Genomic DNA, 18,171 nt, shown 5'->3' on the forward strand with positions numbered 1-18,171 from the left:
GTGGGTTTATCAGAGCTTTTTCACTGAAAATAACTTCCATCTGCTGCTGTAAATAGGGTTGGTCCAATATGATCCAGTATCAGAAAATGCCTCTGATACAGTCTAAAATGCTAGTGTCACTGTTTGCCTGCTGTCAGGTGTATTTGCAGTGTATCTGCACGTGTGGGTTCATGAAGTCTCTGTCCAGGCAAACATCCTCACTTATTCTGTCCTCCATCTCTGTGATGAAAACTTCCCCTGACCCCACCCTCTTGCTGCAGACATTGATTGCCTGTTACTGTGGCGAGGTGTTTTTTTTCCCTCCGAAGTCATTTTCATATTGAGACATTTCTTTTTTATTTCAGTGATAGTCCAATGTTTAGGTAACACAGCATTAACAGCACTCATTTTTCCCATTTCTGTGCTTTTTAATTCCACCACTGATGCTGTTATAATGCAAGCTGTTCCTTTATGGATCTCTGAAAGCAGGATGTCAAACTCCAAACTCATGAAGTTCTTCTTTTTTCTCCCTGGTGCTATTTTCATGAATGAACACTTCCTGACATATGGAGCTGGAAGCGCAGTCTTATATGGTATTATTGGGGCGTTAATTCTGCTGATTTAAAAGTCTCATGCATATACACTCAGATATGCACAGGCGGATCATTTACACAGTTATCTGAAGTCACGAGCGTTTGTTGAATCTGATGTGGCATGTTTGTACAAGCCCTACGTACAAAAAAAGTAAGAGAAGCTCAAGATAAGAATACGAAACTTCTTGCTTGAGACCCAATGTTTTTAGTGCAACATGCTTCTAACAACACATCTTGGTGTGGCTGCCCATTAAAACAGCAATGTATATCACCAGAACTATTCATGATTTTATTTGTTTTGAGATCAACATCATATATCGGTCACCGGCTGCCCTGCTGTCTAAATATCAGCATCAGCCATTGAAAAACCTGTATTTGTTAACCACTGTTAAAATGTTCTTAAAATGTTAGTGCTGCCGTGTTTGCACTGTGTTCATTAAGCACATTTTAGTCTACTGTTGGTTAGTATCACAGTAAATTCATTAGGGGGACTTTGACTGAATGCATAAAGCTACAGTACAGCACATTTTATGAAGATGAGGAAATGATGATGTTTTAAGGACTATTGATGGCTCCATGAAGTCTACAGAAGCACTTCACTGGTAGTTGGTAGATAAATGACCTGTCTAATCCTTGACCCCTCTGTCTGTGTGGACCAGCCGCGTCCACATCTCCCAGAGCACCATGGAGTGTCTTCATGGTGAGTTCGATGTGGAGCCAGGAAACGGAGGTGAGCGCTGTGACTACCTGAGGGAGAGGGGCATCGACACCTACCTGGTGGTGGTTCCTAAAGGACCTGTGGGGAAGAACGGCATCAATGGTGTCGTGAGTTCAACCTGCCACGCACCCACACTGCAAATATTTGGACATTTAAATGTAGCTGATGCACAGGGGATTTGATGAATGTTACATGCAAAGTCACATTTGAATTTTCTTGTTACTCACAGCTAGATTTGATCTTACAAAATGTCAGAAACTTTCTGCTGAGCTTTCAGGATACATGGATATGTTCAGGAATAATCACTCAGTCCTCTGCTTGTTTCTTCTTAGAAGCTGTCTGTAACTTCTTCCAATGGAAACTCGCCGCTGTTGATCAACACCACAGAGTGTAACGGCAGTGTTAACACAGCCTGCACCACTCCAGAGGAACCAGAAGAACTGGACACCAGGGTAAACAAGAACTATCACTGAGATCAGTATGTCATGTACAGAAGCAAGAGGCACACTGGTGACCCCTAAAGGGCAGCAGGGTTTGTGGTCACACTTTCTATGAAGACACATTTGGAGTGCATTATGGGAGAATTCATAGTGAATTATAACATAAAAACATGAATATAGCATAACAATATAGATGTGACCCTTGATGGGGCTTGTAATGCATTATGACTACCTATACTCACCTAAACACACCTCAACAATCAACTGTAGTCAGGACTCATGTAGTCTCATATGTTATCTCTGTGTATGATAAGTAAAATTAAAAACATATTGATGCTATAATTAGAAGATGTCATCAGTAGAGTGCAGGTCCCCACCAGGCAACAAATGGTGAAGCACCTACTGCAATGACACCACAACTGCCTGGTGCAACCAGCAGAGATGTGCAGATTTGCAGTTTCAGCCAACATTAACACAACCTCCACATACGTTGCCTCTAGCTGAAACAAGATTTCAAACTGAAGCAGTTGTTGATCACTTGCAGCTCCTAGTGGCCAGTTAAGAAGAGTGAGAAGTCAGCTGTCAACGGTCAGTCAGAGCTAGAATCACTGCCTCACAGTTGTTTGTCTCCAGCAAACCAGTCAAATTACAGTTTACATCCAAGTCTGTCCACACTCATATAATGTGTGTAGTGAAGACTTTGAAGGAATTTAATAAATTATGTGCATTTTATTTTTGGCAGAATGGAAGTTCCCACTCTACATGTGTGATTCCAGTGAATCATTTCCAGGTAGAAATGTCCAGTCTTCACTCAGAGACTGTTTTTACATAGGAGGACAGAGGACTGATAGAGAGCTGAACATTATGATGTCATGGTGAAGTTGACCTTTGACCTTTTGGATATAAAATGTCATCACCTCATCATTTTATCTTAACTTATGGTAAACACATACAGTGATGACTGTTGATAACACTGTAGTCATAAAGCATTATGAATGCATTATGATTCACTATGAATGCCCCCATAACACACTATAGATGTGGTCTTCATAGAGAGACCATAAATCCTGATGAAGTAGCTCATATCAGGGCTCGGTCACAACAGCATTTATGAGAGTGAACTTGCTGTCTGAGAGCAGAGACTTACAGAGATTCACTGATTCCACCATGTGTCACAGTGGATCAAAAATATGAACAGAAAGGAACTTTGTTCATGAAAATATTGAAAACCTGATGAAAAATGACAATTAATGTTTATTTTTTAATATATCTTACACAGTACTCCATCACTTAAATGTGATGGAGGTAGTCCGTTTTCTCTCTTCTCCATTATCCATTTATGTCTACAGTCACAACCAACATCTAACTACTGTGTAACATTTGAAGAACATTAATATTGTCATCCTAAAACAAACCCTCATTAGTATTAATAGATAATAAGTAATAATAATAGTAATAACTAATAGTTATAATAGATTAATTGTTGCGGCTATAAGTGTTTTATGTTGGTTTGTCCAGCTATCCCTTCCTTTTGTGTGCATGATTGATTGATTGATTGATTGATTGATTGATTGATTGATTGATTGATTGATTGACTGACTGAAAGATTAATAACTACCCACTGAAACATTTTATTCACTAGAGGCTATGATAATGAATTGGCAGCTCAAAATGGAAAGGGTTCATCCTCTGAGGAGCACCAATACACTCAGGAAATGTCAGAGCGGTTAGTTGATTAGATTTAAATATTTGATTTGAATAGAGAAGAAATCTGGGATGGACAGGAGCACCAGTGGAACATCCACAGCTGATATCAGGGAAATCTGGAAAGGAGGTTTCCTTATTGTGAGGCAAAATATGTTGGTGTTCAATTCTGCATGTTTTTCTCTGTGGGACTTCAGGTGGTGAATCCATCTTTCCCTAACCCTCGCAGAAGGCTGCGGCTGCGGGACCTGGCTGAAAGGGTGATCGATGCTCAGGAGAACGAACAGGAACTCAACAAACTGCTCAACGAGGCTCTGCTGGAGAGAGAGACGGTGCAGGCGTAAGTGAACCCCCTCACTGAACCAGAGAGCAGCGATTCTGTCTACATGCAAAGAAACCATAATGACACTGCTGTCCTCATATCAGCTGATGTCATGTTAGTGGTCCTCAGAGGACCTCACATTGACTCACTGATCCAGGATCATTCACTCTCCCTGTTGTCAATCATGACACATCAGCATACACTAATAAATGAGACCATGATCAAAACGGTTAACGGTCAAGGTCACCGGCATTATTTGAGGCATAAAACTGCAAGGCGGTAATTCTAGTTCCTAATTAAAACCCTCCACCATATTGATTCCTGAGCAATTTTTCTATTTCTCTGTCTTTTACATAAGTTAAAAGTTTTGGATCAAATTTTTCTGATGATTTTTTTCATGAACCACAAACTTAAGAGAGGTGGAGATTGTTGGAAATTGTTCAAATTCAAATTGTGCAGATATGATACCAAACCAAAATTATACTGATTACGTAAATAACTTTGTGAAAGACAAAAAGTGTTTTTCCAGTTGCTGAAAAGTGTATTATAATCTCAGGTAAACTGTAATGAATGTCATGTCAGTATTTAACACCTGATGTAAGTGCCTATATTGGCCTGTCTCATCAGTCTGAAGGGGAAACACACCAACAGGCTCTCCCTGAGGTTTGTGGATCCAGAACTTGAGACTCGATACTCTGTGGAGAAGGAGAAGCAGAGTGGAGCTGCCTTCTGCTGCTCCTGTGTGGTCCTGCTCTTCACCGCAGCCATGGAGGCGCTCATAGACCCCTGGTCAGTTCACAGGCTTTCATTTGTGAAACACTCAGACAAAAGATAATCCTATTCTCATAATTATTTAGTCTGTATCGTGATGGATCCTCCACTCTTTGGATTTCTGCAACTACACACCCCAGCTCACTGTGTTATTGTTCTCTCTTGTGCTGTTTCCTCTCCATCTACACACAGCTGTTAGTGACTTAACACGGATGTTAGAGAGTCTGGACTTGGACATAGAATCCAAACTTGTTGACTGCTAGCAGTGCTGTATGTTTCTCTGAATGTTTTTCTCTGTGTTTCTGTGTGAACAGGCTGATTGCAAACTACATCACCTTTGCTGTGGGAGAAGTCCTGCTGCTCATCCTGACAATCTGTTCTCTGGCTGCCATCTTCCCCAGAGTGAGTCCCAGCACACTGTTATACCTTCATATTTCAGTGTTTTGTCCTCTTACCTGGTCCCACCTGTTAGGACCAGGTAACAGCACCTTCCAGGGTTTCCTTCCAGAGAGCCAGGAAACACGACTGTGTTCTTCACGTCGTGACATCATAGTCAGTTTGTCAGGTTTGGTGCCACTGTGCCACAGAGACCAAACCAAAACCTGTACTCACAAACTGTCTGTAAACCTGTGCTCCATATCAGTCCCCTCATCTTCTTTCATGTGCTCCTGTTAGAACTGTCAGCATAGCAGATTTATACTATACTATTAAAAAGAATTCACAATATCAATTCAATTGCCATTTAGTCCAAATATATTGGCGAGAAGGCAGACATTGCCTTGGCTGATGCCTCCAAAACTCTGAAACTCACACCAAAACAGTATAGATGGATAAGTATCACTACAGGCCAGGGGAAAAGTATATATATTTGATTTTAGGGTGAACTGTCCCTTAAACTCACGTATTCTGTGTGAATGAGTATTGTAGCAATAAAGCCTCCTATATCTTAAGTTATTGCTTGGCACAGTCTGAATCTGGATCTGCTGTGGGGAGAAGGACTCACCTTACACTCTGTTTTTGACTTGTTTCGACACATTTGGGTGATGCCGTCATGAATGACAAGTTTGAAGTCTGTGTGTGTCTGTGTGTGTGTTTGTAATGTAGCAATACGTTTGATTCCACCTCGTCATGGAAATTCAGATGTATTGATTAGCAGCAGGCAGGCCAGTATCGACTGCTGCTGTCACAGGCAGCACTCAGATCAGGTCAGTCAGCAACACACACAGTCAGGCAGTCAATCCCATGCACTGATAAAATGCAGAGCAGCTGTAAACAAAGCTCAGGGCTCTTCAGTGCTCATCAATATCGCATCAAATATCACATTGCAATAAGCCCACGGCATCATGTCCATGAACACACCACAGTCCATTAACAGAGGCACATGTGTGAGTGTGATCATCCTCACTGTGCAAGGTGACCAGCCACAGAGCTTCTTCGTAAGCCACATTTTGACATGTCAAAGCAGGACAAGTACAGGTGTAAAACGGCTGCATTCTAATTAGGTTTCCCACTTCTGAATGGTGTAAGGCTTCCTTGCTATTTGCCATTTGTCTACGGTTTCTTCATACTTCTCCACACACATTTGTTACTCAAGTAGAAGTACAGACACCTGCAAAAAAGGACTCTGAAATGTACATAAAGTGTAAAAGTAAAAAGTTGTCCTGTGAAGGTCATTTCTACAGCCTGTTTCCATGCGAAGTCTTATACGTTGTTTTCATCTTATTACATTATTTTCAACTTGTTAAGTTGTTTTTGGCTTGTTACTTTGTTTTCATCTTGATACATCTTTTACCTTGTTTTTGTCTTATGCTCTTTTCATCTTGTTTTGTGTGTTTGTCTTGTTACGTTGTTTTCGTCTTGTTATGTCGTTTTTGTTTTGTTACATTGTTTTCATCTTGTTTTGCCGTTTTTGTCTTGTAATCGTGTTTTTTTCATCTTTTTATGTTGTTTTCATCGTTTTTTATGTAATTTTTGCCTTGTTGTGCCGTTTTCATCTTGTTATGTCATTTTCGTCTTGTCATGTCATTTTCGTCTTGTTATGTCTTTTTAGTCTTGTCACGTAGACCTTGGGAACATAAGACTATGGAATTTGAGTAATACATTCTGAAGCATTACAAAATAAATCTGAGGAAGAATGAACTTATGCCTATATCAAAAAAATGGGCAGATTCTTATTGCACACATCACCTTTTAAGAATATGAAGGACAAATTTAAGAATCTAGGTATTATTGCCTCACAAAAATTCAAGGAACTTCTAAAAAATCCTTTAGGAATGTCACATGCAACAATTCTGACGTAACATTGAATTGTGGAATACCTCGCCAGTCTCCTTGTGGGTCATATCAGTGCTGTGAAACACCCCTGCTTACATGCTCCTTTATTTATTACTTCAAGAAGTAAGTGGAGTGAAGTATCTCACTCTACGTAGATCATGAACCCTTGAATATAAAAACAGCTCATTGAAATTGGTTTAGAAATAATCGTTACAGTGCTTTTTATTAGGAATGCATGGGTATCGGTCCGATACTGTCCTCATATACTCATACTTGTACTCGTAAAACTACTGCGATATCCCATACCTGATACCACATCAGGAAAAGCAGCAGCTCAATACAAGTAAACATCTAAAGAACCAACACGTTCAAGTTGTTTGCCAATGGTTACCCTCTTTTTTTGGACACGCTGTCATCATCAGTGAGGGTTTCACTGTCCTCAACATTGTCCACTAATGACCGCAGAGACTTTGGAAACTGTCTGTAATAAAGTTAGTAAAAGTAAAACTGAAATAAATACACAGAGTGCACATGCAGACTGCAGCCAGCCGCTGTTCAATAAGGCCATGGAGGGCGTAAACTAGTTCAGTGCTTCAGTAAATTAATCCGAAGATGAAGAAGGATAGCTGCTACAACTTCTCTTTTTGTACTTAATCTCCACCAAAACAGCTTGATAGCACAGTACACCTGTCTTCACTCTTTGTGGTCCACAGCAGGGTAACAAAACTGATGCACACATGGCACCACACTCATACCTGCCCCCCCTAAACAATGGCAGGTAGGAACTAATTAGCTCTTCGACAATAGGGACATGAAGAAGAAACTTAAATACTACACATGTAAATGTTACATTCAAATACTGGGTAAAATGCCATAAATGATAATGAAATAATTATCATATATAACACCATTTATAATAGTAAACTTAATTCTGCAAGTACGTAATAATGTTGTGAAAAATATATACTGAAATATCACATACACAGTAAACTGCACAGCTTAATAAGGACCACAAAATCAGTAAAGTAACTTACTACAAATAACCTAAAAATGTAATGTGCACAGTAACCATGGTTACACTTGTAGCACGAAAGAGCAACAGTGATTTGTTGAATTTAGAGTGCATCCCTACTTTTTATCCAGAAAAACCACAGCTTACCTGTTTACATGGATTTGTTCTTGTTCAGTCTTGCCCTGTTAAATACAGCATAACGTCGCTGCAACGTAGCAACAAGCTGAAGTAGTCGGTGTAGTGTCTACACACTGTATAATATGTCTATGGTCTTAATCCTGTTAGAAAAGATGAAACAAAACAAATGTGCGGGCATGTTTGATAGTACTATTTCCAAAAAATCTCTGACTTAGGCTGAAAAAACAGGTGTCTTTTTTTTCTCACAGTGATGTGTGATCAAACCTACGGCATGAAATTATGACAGGTTGGTTTTCCTAATTGGAATGTTTGTGTCAGGTCTTTCCCAAGAAGCTGGTGTCTTTCTCCACCTGGATTGACCACACCCGCTGGGCTCGTAACACGTGGGCCATGGCAGCCATCCTCATCCTCACCATGGCTGACATCATGGATATGGTGAGCTTCCCTACAACTGCAAAAAAATACTAAATCAGTGTATTTATTCTGAGTAAATGTCTGTAAAATAAAATGTAGTTTTCAGCTGTAGGGTACCTGTATGACACACAACCACAGCTAGAAAACTGAAACTGAAAATGATCTGAATACTTGATGTTGTATATGTACATGAAACGTGTTTTGGTTTTCTTTCATTTTCATAATTTCCAAATGTGTTATGCTATGTGTCAGAAAACAGCCTTGTCCCAGACAAGAATTCACAACTTCAAATTATTAATTTTATTATTATTAAAACCAACAATACCTACTGATATGTGAAGTTATAATCATCTTTGTTTCAAAATCTTTTTTCTGAAAATGTTGGCCCTTTAAAGTTGTGTCCCAGATTTCCATCAGCTCCATCAGATTTTCACAAAAACATGATTGAATCAGGCATAAAAAGAGTTAGCTATACCCCAAGGACCCCTGTCTCACTTCCTGGTTTAAAAAAGGCAGGAATACTGTTCAAGCACTGATAAACTTTCTATTTTTAGACAAATTCATTCAATAATATTTCTATCAGATGTGTCTCAACCATAACATGTCAACTCTGCAGTCCTAAATCAAAGCTAAATAAGAATTATGGTTTAAAAATGTGTACTTTGATTAACATTAAGAGAACTCTGAAACACAAAAATATTGATTTGTAGCAATTCTCAAATATGACCATGTGTCTCTCCATTGTTTAGCTGAGTTGTCTGCCTCGAGTCCCAGACTCGGGCAGCCCCACAGTGGCTCCTTCCTCTTCCTCCTCCTCCTCCTCCTCCTGGTCTGGCCCTGACGGTTGCCTGGACAACCCCAAATATTACAGCTACATCGCCGTGCTGGCACTGATGGCCACCACCATGTTGGTTCAGGTCAGTCACATGGTGAAGCTCACATTGATGCTGCTCATCACGGTGGCCACTGGCATTGTTAACATCTACAGTTGGAGGGACATCTTCGACCGCTACGACATGGCCCGCTTCCAGGACTACAGGTGAGTCATCTGTGTAGAGCATGTCAGATAAAGGCTGAGGACTAACTGGTGGACAAAGCTGGTGCATGCTCAACTACTGTTATCATGCGCAGAAATCACAGCAGATATAGTCAACATGTCAATGCTCTTCTTTGCAGGTCATACCTGGTGCCGTCCAAGTTCACAATGACCATTATGATCTTCATTATGATGGTCAGCTTCTATTATTTCTCCCGACATGTAAGTTTACTGTACTTTAACACCATTACTGCACTGGTAAACAAGTAATCATTTTGTATGCAGTTTAAGTACACAAAGCTATTACACAAAATAAAATTAGAGCTGACAATACTGTGTCATCAGTACAAGTTCACACCTGGCCTTACAGTGTGTCTCCAGATGTGTCTCAGTGACCACTTGTGATAAAACTCCTCTATCAGCCCACAGTGAGTCTCATATTTTACCTGCACTGTCAGCAGCCCGGCAGTGAAGCTCTGTGGTGCACTGGGATTTTATAACTGACCTATGAACAGTACACACACTTTGATTTTTTCTGACTGTGGGGAAATCTGATGTTTTCACATCAGATGGTGAAGAAAGGCTTTAACAGAATCTGAAAGAATAAAAAAGTGTGCATCCCGGGGCACCACAGAGCCTCTCTCCTGTCCACTTGTATAAACAGTGATTTAAGAGAACTTGTGGCATTCACCAATTTTCTCGTATTTTGATATGTGTATGAACTCACTGTTTCATTCAGAGCTTTATGTGAAGTATAATTTAAGTATAATTTAAAGAAAAGACCCACGTAAGATCCCTTCATGCACAGTTATGTTCTGGAGCATTACAGTTATCCCTGGAGACCAGAGGGGTGTACTACAAAGCAGGATTAGTGTGTTAGTAAGGTATGTTGAGTCTAAAGTCAAAGTTTTTAGTGTCACATGGGTTAACCTGACTAGATCTTCATGGTAACTGATGCTGAGCTCATAATCTGGAGCAGGTTATGTTCTGAGTTTCAGATTAAATCGGCTGTAAAAAAGTGCCATTCTTTATCCAGGTCTTTCCCTAACAAAGTTCTTTATGAGCGACATAGACTATAAACCGAGAGAAGACGTTAAAAATGAAAAGTTGTATAATGTAGAAATGTAACATTATGTAATTTAACATCAGCACAAACTGTCTGCATCGTGCTGCTGTGGTAACCTATTGATCAGGGAAAATCTTCAATCAGTTCCATTTATTTTACTTTGATTTGGCTAAAAACTGAAATGATCTGTACATCTCTGTAATCATGGGTCAGTGTCAGACCGACAGCATCATGTTTAAATCTGTTGTATGAAGTTTAACTGTTTAATGTGCAGTTGTCATGTTAGAAATAAACAGCAGTATTAAGATCACAATCAGTTGATCAGTCATTTTCTGGCGGCATTCTTCTTCTCCTGCCGTATTTGCAGCAACAGTGTTGCTTTTTGCCATGATATATTTTTTATATTTTCTGCAGCTCTTCATTATAACGACTTGATCATTTTGACTGAAGTGGGCAGCTAACAATCACTTCACTTTGTGCAGAAGAAGAGTCAAATGATGCACCCTTTTTATTTGAGCACGCAGAGAGTCTGTGACTCCCTCTGACTGGGGCTATAGGCTTTGTCGAGCAGCTCATGCAAAGAGAAAGCCTGGTTGTGTTGAGCTTCCTGCATAGTCCAGGCCTCAGCATCTTAAATGCCACTCCATTTAACCTGCTGAGGTTGAATGGATTTAGTCAATGCCAACTCCAATTCCCTGCGTGTATTGTCCCTGTCACTGAAAACTCCTACTGTCTGGTACATAGAGGGATGCTTGTTAAGAACAATGTCCAGTTGCAATTGGGTTCAGGTTGAAATATGCTAATGAGGGTCGGTTTCGGGTCAGTTTCAGACAGAATTTTGTCCACATCGGGCCTCAATGGACTAATGGACCGAGAGTATCATTAGCAACAAAATATTTCAGCCATAACCACTTTTAGATCCAAATACTGTTCACATGTTAACATCAGTCTATGTCATTGGCTGCAGGTGGAGAAGCTTGCCCGCACCCTGTTCCTGTGGAAGATTGAGGTACACGAGCAGAAGGAGAAGGTGTACGAGATGAGACGCTGGAATGAAGCTCTGGTGACCAACATGCTGCCTGAACATGTCGCTCGACACTTCCTGGGCTCCAAGAAAAGGGACGAGGTAAGATACTCACGTTCATATACACCAGGTCAGTCCTGACATCACTCTGTGTGAAGGAAATCTACCAATCATCACTCATTCCAACAGTCGTTTTGTTTCAACCTACAAGTCGGTTTAAACATGTCTCTGTTACACTGCTGAAATAGTCATATCTGCAGTATTCTTATCATACACTGGCCTTACACTAAGACTACTGTAGTATCTCCTGTAATGTTCAGGGAATATCTCATCAACATTCATCTGACAGCTTGTTAATCTGATCTGTTCCAGGAGCTGTACAGCCAGTCCTATGATGAGATTGGAGTCATGTTTGCTTCAATCCCCAACTTCTCTGACTTCTACACAGAGGAGAGCATCAATAATGGAGGGATTGAGTGCTTACGCTTCCTCAATGAGATCATCTCAGACTTTGACAGTGTAAGCTGCCTTCCTCATTCTTCTCCTTCTCTGTGTTTCAGTAGCTGCAGCCGCTGGGGGCAGCATGAGGCTGTAAACGGAACACAGCACCACATGTTTGACAGTTTCCTACTCATTCAGATGTAAAAATCATGTAATGTGTGTTTGTGTTACAGATTACAGTGTCATTCATTATCCTGCCTGTCAAACGTCTGCTGGCTGTTAGGATCTCCCTTTGACAAACACCACACCTACTGTGTTTGAAGTGTTCACAGTTTGAGTCTGTCAGTCTGTGTAAACGTAACCTTTCTCCTGTATTCCTGTCAGCTGCTGGATGAGCCTCAGTTCCGCTGCATCACAAAAATCAAGACCATTGGCAGCACCTACATGGCAGCATCAGGCGTCACCCCAGACGTCAGCAACGGCTACACCTGCATGAAGGTCAGCATGGTCACATGACTTCACCATGTGTATTTGACTAAACTAAACTCATTTGAAAATGTTATGAGCCTATAAGAAAATAGTTCTGCATTGATCTGCTGATTTTAAATTATAGTAGAATGAGATGATCTGTCCAGAAAATACAGTCTTCATCTTTCTCAGATGATCGTCTGAATGGCTGACTGTTTTTTCCTGGGGTGGTGATCATAGTGGTGTTGAGGTGTAGTTTGAACAGTTTGTTTTATTAACAGAAGGAGGAGCAGTCTGACAGAGAGCGCTGGCAGCACCTGGCAGACCTGGCAGACTTTGCTCTGGCAATGAAGGTCACACTCATGAACATCAACTACCAGTCATTCAACAACTTCATGCTGCGCATCGGTATGTGCTAACTTGTCAGAATCAAAAGAAAAAACTTGATAGTTATGGAAATATGGGGCAGGATTTGTGAGGCCAGTTCATCAGAAGTTAGTTCAGCATGTTGACTCACTTCACAGTTTGAATTAAACTTAGATTTTTGGACTTTAAAATTAGAGCAACAATTGAATCTGCTTTCTGAACGATTTTTATGTAAAAATCCACTGGTGTTATTAAGGTATCCTAAATTTCCTGAAAAAAGACCCAGTAAAAGATATGTGAAGAAGCCCATTTCTGCCACTGAAAGACAAGATATCCCCATGGTAAGTCATAATTATGAGATAAAAAAGTCAAATTCATGAGATAAGAGTCATAATTTCAACTTTTTATCTCATAATTATGACTAACCATGGGGATATTTTCTGTTTCAGTGGCAAAAAAGGGTTTCCATAAAAAGATGATATAATAGCTGACAAGGTAAATTGGCAGTTCCTTTATCAAATCTGATATAATGCATCATGTGTATTATACTGACTTAATGAATGTGATAATTCACAAACGTGGGATAATTTCAAAGAAATTTCTGTTATACTTGCTGTCATTGCATATTTATCATGAAAGTTGGGGTAAATTTGCAGTTAATTTCAAAGAAAGTTCAAAGAGATTAAATGGTAATTACCACCCACATTGTATGAAAATGACACTTGCAAATTATCACACACCTACCATGACATTTGTGGGCAACTTTTTAGAAATTTCAGATATATTACTTTGTAATTACCACCTATTTACCATGAAATTCTGGGATCTGAAGCCTTAAGTTTTACTCTTCATAATTTGTTTTTATAAATGTTAAAGACATCCTTTGGTTTCTTTAATTTCTCTGTGGACTTTGTGTTAAAGCAGTGGTTGCTGGTGTTACTGCCTCTCCAGATCACAGCTGTAAAATTCAGCTGTTAAACTGCTGACTGCCGCGGAGTGTAATGGAGCTGAAAGATGAACAAAACTATAAGAAACAAGAAATAAGGTTTAGAGCTGCATTAGATGAGGATTCAGGAGGCATTAAAAAGAAGATGGGAAGATTAGTCTTCACATTTTGCTTTGTGATCAATAAGTCATTACTATTAAATACAAAGGAACACTGCTTTGAAAACAAATTAAAAAGCTTTGAAGGGATAGTTCACCCAAAAATGTAAATGCAGTCAATATTTACTCACCCTCATGTTGATTGTAGGTCGGGTTTAGTGTTAGTCCACAAAACACTGCTGGACTTTCACAGGAATCAGTGTTGCAGAATCTCCTAAACAATGGAAGTTAATGGTGACCGGTTTTCAAACATAAAAAACAAATGAAAAAACCAAACATAAAATGCCTCCATACTGCTCATCTGGTGTAATCCAAGTCTCCTAAAGTTCCAACATGCCATTTGCACACACAGTTCAGACAGTGTGTATGTGCATGTGATTGTGGCTCCAGGCTAAAAGTCTACAGTGAAGATTGAGGATAAAAACAATCTGTAAATTTTTTTTTAGTCAGCTTGGCATGTCAGGGCTTCAGGAGACTTGGACTGCACAAGAGGAGCAGTATGGAGTATGTTTTTTTTTTTTTTGGTTTGTTTGGTTTTTTTGCAGTTGTTTTTTTTACTATTGAAAACCGGTCACCATTTACTTCCATTGTTTGCTGGAGCTTCACAGGAAAACAGTGTTGCACAATCTCCCAGTGTTTTGTGGACTAAAAAACTAAAACTGATCTTCAGTCAGCATAAGGGTGAGTAGATTGATGATGATGATGACTGGATTTTCATTTTTGGGTGAACTATCCCTTCAAACCTAATAATAACTGTTAGTTCAATATAAACAGTGTTTGGCTCATTGATCCACTTGGAATAGAGAAAAGTGAAGCAGCCTGACGGCTGACTGGTTAGCCTTAATTTTGTAAAATATAATGAACGCTCAGGTTCAGGCAAGATCACAGAATAATTCTTAGACATGCCTATAAAGCAAAGGTGTGTTTAACACAGCATGAATTTATATTAACTTGTCAAAATTGTAATTCAAAAACATGTAAAATTGCATTGTTTTCATTGGAATCCCTGTTTTGTTTTTTTTTATCCCCCAAAGAAGGAGCAGCTTTCCATTTTGGCAAAGTACCCATATGTGCAGTGTGTCTGATTTATGGTCTCAACAGGCATAAATTTCACTTACAGTAATACAGTAGTCTTAATCTTCCATGTCACTTGTGTCAACACTCTCCTCCAGGTCTGAATAAGGGCGGAGTGTTAGCAGGAGTGATCGGTGCCAGAAAACCCCACTACGACATCTGGGGCAACACTGTGAACGTGGCCAGTCGCATGGAGTCCACAGGGGTCATGGGAAACATCCAGGTACAGCACTGGGCTTTAGTAAGGGGACAACATGCAGCAAAGGGTCGCTCTACCAGCTGAGCTACCAGGGAGCCCCCACAATGAATACTGATGAGAGTGGCTTTAAAGCTTTAGTGAAGCATAATGTTTCAGATAAACCGTGTCCAAGTTTAGTCCAAGTTTAAAAAAGCAGCAGACATGAATTTGACTCCCTGAGTCTGAGTCCCTTTGCTGCATGTCATCCCCCCGCCCGTCTCTCTCTCCCTGTCCTGTCATATCTTCAGCTGTCCTATTAAAAATACAGGAGTAAACAGGGTGCGTACAGGGGCTAGAAATCCTTGAACAGACTTGAATTTTAATGTTGTGTCTGGATTTTGGATAAAGTGCTTGAAACTGCTTGGAACTGTAATTGCATCGCTTTCATAATACCTGTTAACTTTATGCTGTGCTATAAAGTCTGTAAACTTGTCTATAATGATAATAATGATATAATGATAAATAAAGGTTCTAGGCCATGAAGTCCAGGTTAAAAAAAAAGTACAGAAAATGTCTGAGTCTGTTGTTGATCTCCTCTTGAAAAGTAAGAAAACAGTGGGGACAAGAGTTCTTGAAAGATATGTCCCCAATTATTGTTTTCTGGAGTCTCTCTAATGGTAGGAATTGTGATTACTGGTCCGGGAAGAGCTGAAAAGTATGAGAGGATTAATTTTTCCAAAATAAAAGTATACATTTCTTTGCTAATTATATTAAGGTAATTCATATTCTGCATTTTTTTAAATCTAATTGGAAATCGGGCATATCATTTAATAAATACAAACAAGAATTTAAATTAAATTCTATTTTAAAGGACTGATTTGGTGAATGAATGAACTGAATTCCAAAAACTTTTCAACAGATATCAATGCCAAAACACGTAGATTACAGTTTTACTTTTTCTAATGCCACTACTAGGCATACTAGGCATACTATCTAACTTAAAATTTTCCTTAAACACAATGGATAGACTCATATAAACATTATCCCTTTTGATCATCACCTCTGACCCACCGTCAGTGTGTGCTGTCTGTATCCCTGTCCCTGCAGCCCTCTGCCTGTATTTCCTTATTCTTTCCTATTTTGCTGTGCGAAGGGTGCTGCACCCACTGAAAACATCTGGATTCGGTGCCCTGAATCTATCTAAACAAATATGTCACGTTTTTTTTCTGAGTAACAGTCTGAAAGCCTGCACTCTGTGTGTGTGTGTTGCCCCCAGGTGGTGGAGGACTGCTACAACATCCTGAAGGAGTATGGCTTCCGTTTCGTGAGGAGGGGCCCCATCTTTGTGAAGGGGAAAGGAGAACTGCTCACATACTTTCTGAAGGGAAGAGACAAACAAGGCTCATTTATCAACGGCTCCTCAGTCACTCTGCCACACCAGGTGGTGGACAGCTAAGGAATACACACACACACACACACACACACACACACAGAGTCACATGTAGTGTGTGATGGATGCAGAGAGGGCAGGGGAGAGAGTTTTTGGAATGAGAAGTCATTTGCCTAAAAATCCTCCAATACCTGGTCCTGGAAGATACTACTGACCCACTTATACATACCACTCATCACTGAACACACACACGTTCATGGAAAGATATCTGCCCTAGTACATATTGTATTGGAGTTTGAATGTCATGAATTACATGAATGACTGAAGTGAAAAGATTAGAAACTGAATGCATCACAGTAAAAGACAGATAGAGACAGGCTGATTAAAACAGGACAAATGAAAATAATTCGACCATATAATAGTAAGTTCAAACAGGATAACAACTGCTGTGTTCAACTGCTCATATCAACTACTTGAAAATATAACAAAAATGCACTTTGCACTTACAATATTAAGAAATATTTTGAAAAGATTTGCTCCAGAATAAATCACTTTTTTCTTGGTCCATGACTTAACTTTTCACAAAATGTAATTAGGACTGCAACTAACAATTATTTTCATTGTCAATTAATCTGTTGATTATTTCCTTGATTAATCAATTATTTGAATGGATAGTTAACTCAAATATGAAAATTCAGTCATTATCTACTCATTCTCATGCTGATTGAAGGTCAGGTTTAGTTTTTAATCCATAAAACACTGCTGGAGTTTCACAGGAAAACAGTGTTGCAGAATCTCCCAAACAATGGAAGTGAATGGTGACCAATTTTCAAATGTAAAGAAAACAACAGAATGACAACATAAAATGCCTCCATACTGCTCATCTGGTGTAATCCAAGTCTCCTAAAGCTCCAACATGCCAAGTTGATCACAAAAGTTTTATTTGCATCATGTTTTTATCCTGAATCATCACTGTAGATCTTTAGCTTGGAGCCACTATCACATGCACACTGTCTGAAGTGTGTGTGTGTGTGTGTGTGTGTGTGTGTGTGTGTGTGTGTGTGTGTGTGTGTGTGTGTGTGTGTGTGTGTGTGTGTGTGACAGTGTGCAAACAGCATTTCGGGGCTTTAGGAGACTTGGATTACACCGGAGGAGCAGTATGGAGGCATTTTCTGTTTTTTTCCCAGTTCTTTTTTACATTTGAAAACTGGTCACCATTCAGTTCCATTATTTGAGAGAATCTGCAACTGTTTTCCTGTGAAACTCCAACAGTGTTTTGGGAACTAAAAAACTAACCCCAACCTTCAATCCGCATGAGAATGACTGAATTTTCATGTATGGGTGAACTATCCTTTTAATCCTGTCACAATCTTGTCACTTGTAAAATACGTCCAAATTTACTAGAGCACACAGACATACGTCTTTCCTGTAACAATTATTTCCATTATCAATTAATCTGTCAATAATTTTCTTGAAAAATTGATTAGTTGTCTGGTCAATCTAATGTCAGTAAATGGTGAAAATGTCACTTAGTGTTTCCCAGAGTCCAAAGTATCCTCAGAAACCAGAAAGAAACCAGAAAATATTCACATTTAAAGAGAGAGAAACAAAACAGAACAGTCAGTGGAATCAGTGAGCGGCACAATGTACATGCAAGAA

General features: G+C 39.5%; 1 protein-coding gene across 1 annotated transcript in view; it reads left to right on the forward strand.

Annotated features, from left to right (window-relative positions):
• The window catches only part of adcy3a (adenylate cyclase 3a), a 30,381-nt gene extending 13,489 nt beyond the window's left edge, over positions 1–16,892 (forward strand). The window contains exons 7-20 of the mRNA XM_084725606.1: positions 1,232–1,397; positions 1,623–1,742; positions 3,632–3,774; positions 4,384–4,545; positions 4,842–4,929; positions 8,270–8,386; positions 9,115–9,404; positions 9,542–9,623; positions 11,435–11,593; positions 11,864–12,010; positions 12,317–12,430; positions 12,682–12,808; positions 15,043–15,167; positions 16,399–16,892. Coding sequence (XP_084581732.1) covers positions 1,232–1,397; positions 1,623–1,742; positions 3,632–3,774; positions 4,384–4,545; positions 4,842–4,929; positions 8,270–8,386; positions 9,115–9,404; positions 9,542–9,623; positions 11,435–11,593; positions 11,864–12,010; positions 12,317–12,430; positions 12,682–12,808; positions 15,043–15,167; positions 16,399–16,578 — 2,020 coding nt within the window. The 3' untranslated portion in view covers positions 16,579–16,892. The remainder of the gene's footprint in view (positions 1–1,231; positions 1,398–1,622; positions 1,743–3,631; positions 3,775–4,383; positions 4,546–4,841; positions 4,930–8,269; positions 8,387–9,114; positions 9,405–9,541; positions 9,624–11,434; positions 11,594–11,863; positions 12,011–12,316; positions 12,431–12,681; positions 12,809–15,042; positions 15,168–16,398) is intronic.
• The last annotated feature ends 1,279 nt before the right edge of the window (positions 16,893–18,171 follow it).

Source organism: Lutjanus erythropterus, chromosome 9 (assembly GCF_056507025.1).
Source record: "Lutjanus erythropterus isolate fLutEry1 chromosome 9, fLutEry1.hap2, whole genome shotgun sequence".
Classification (NCBI taxonomy): Eukaryota; Metazoa; Chordata; class Actinopteri; order Lutjaniformes; family Lutjanidae; genus Lutjanus; species Lutjanus erythropterus.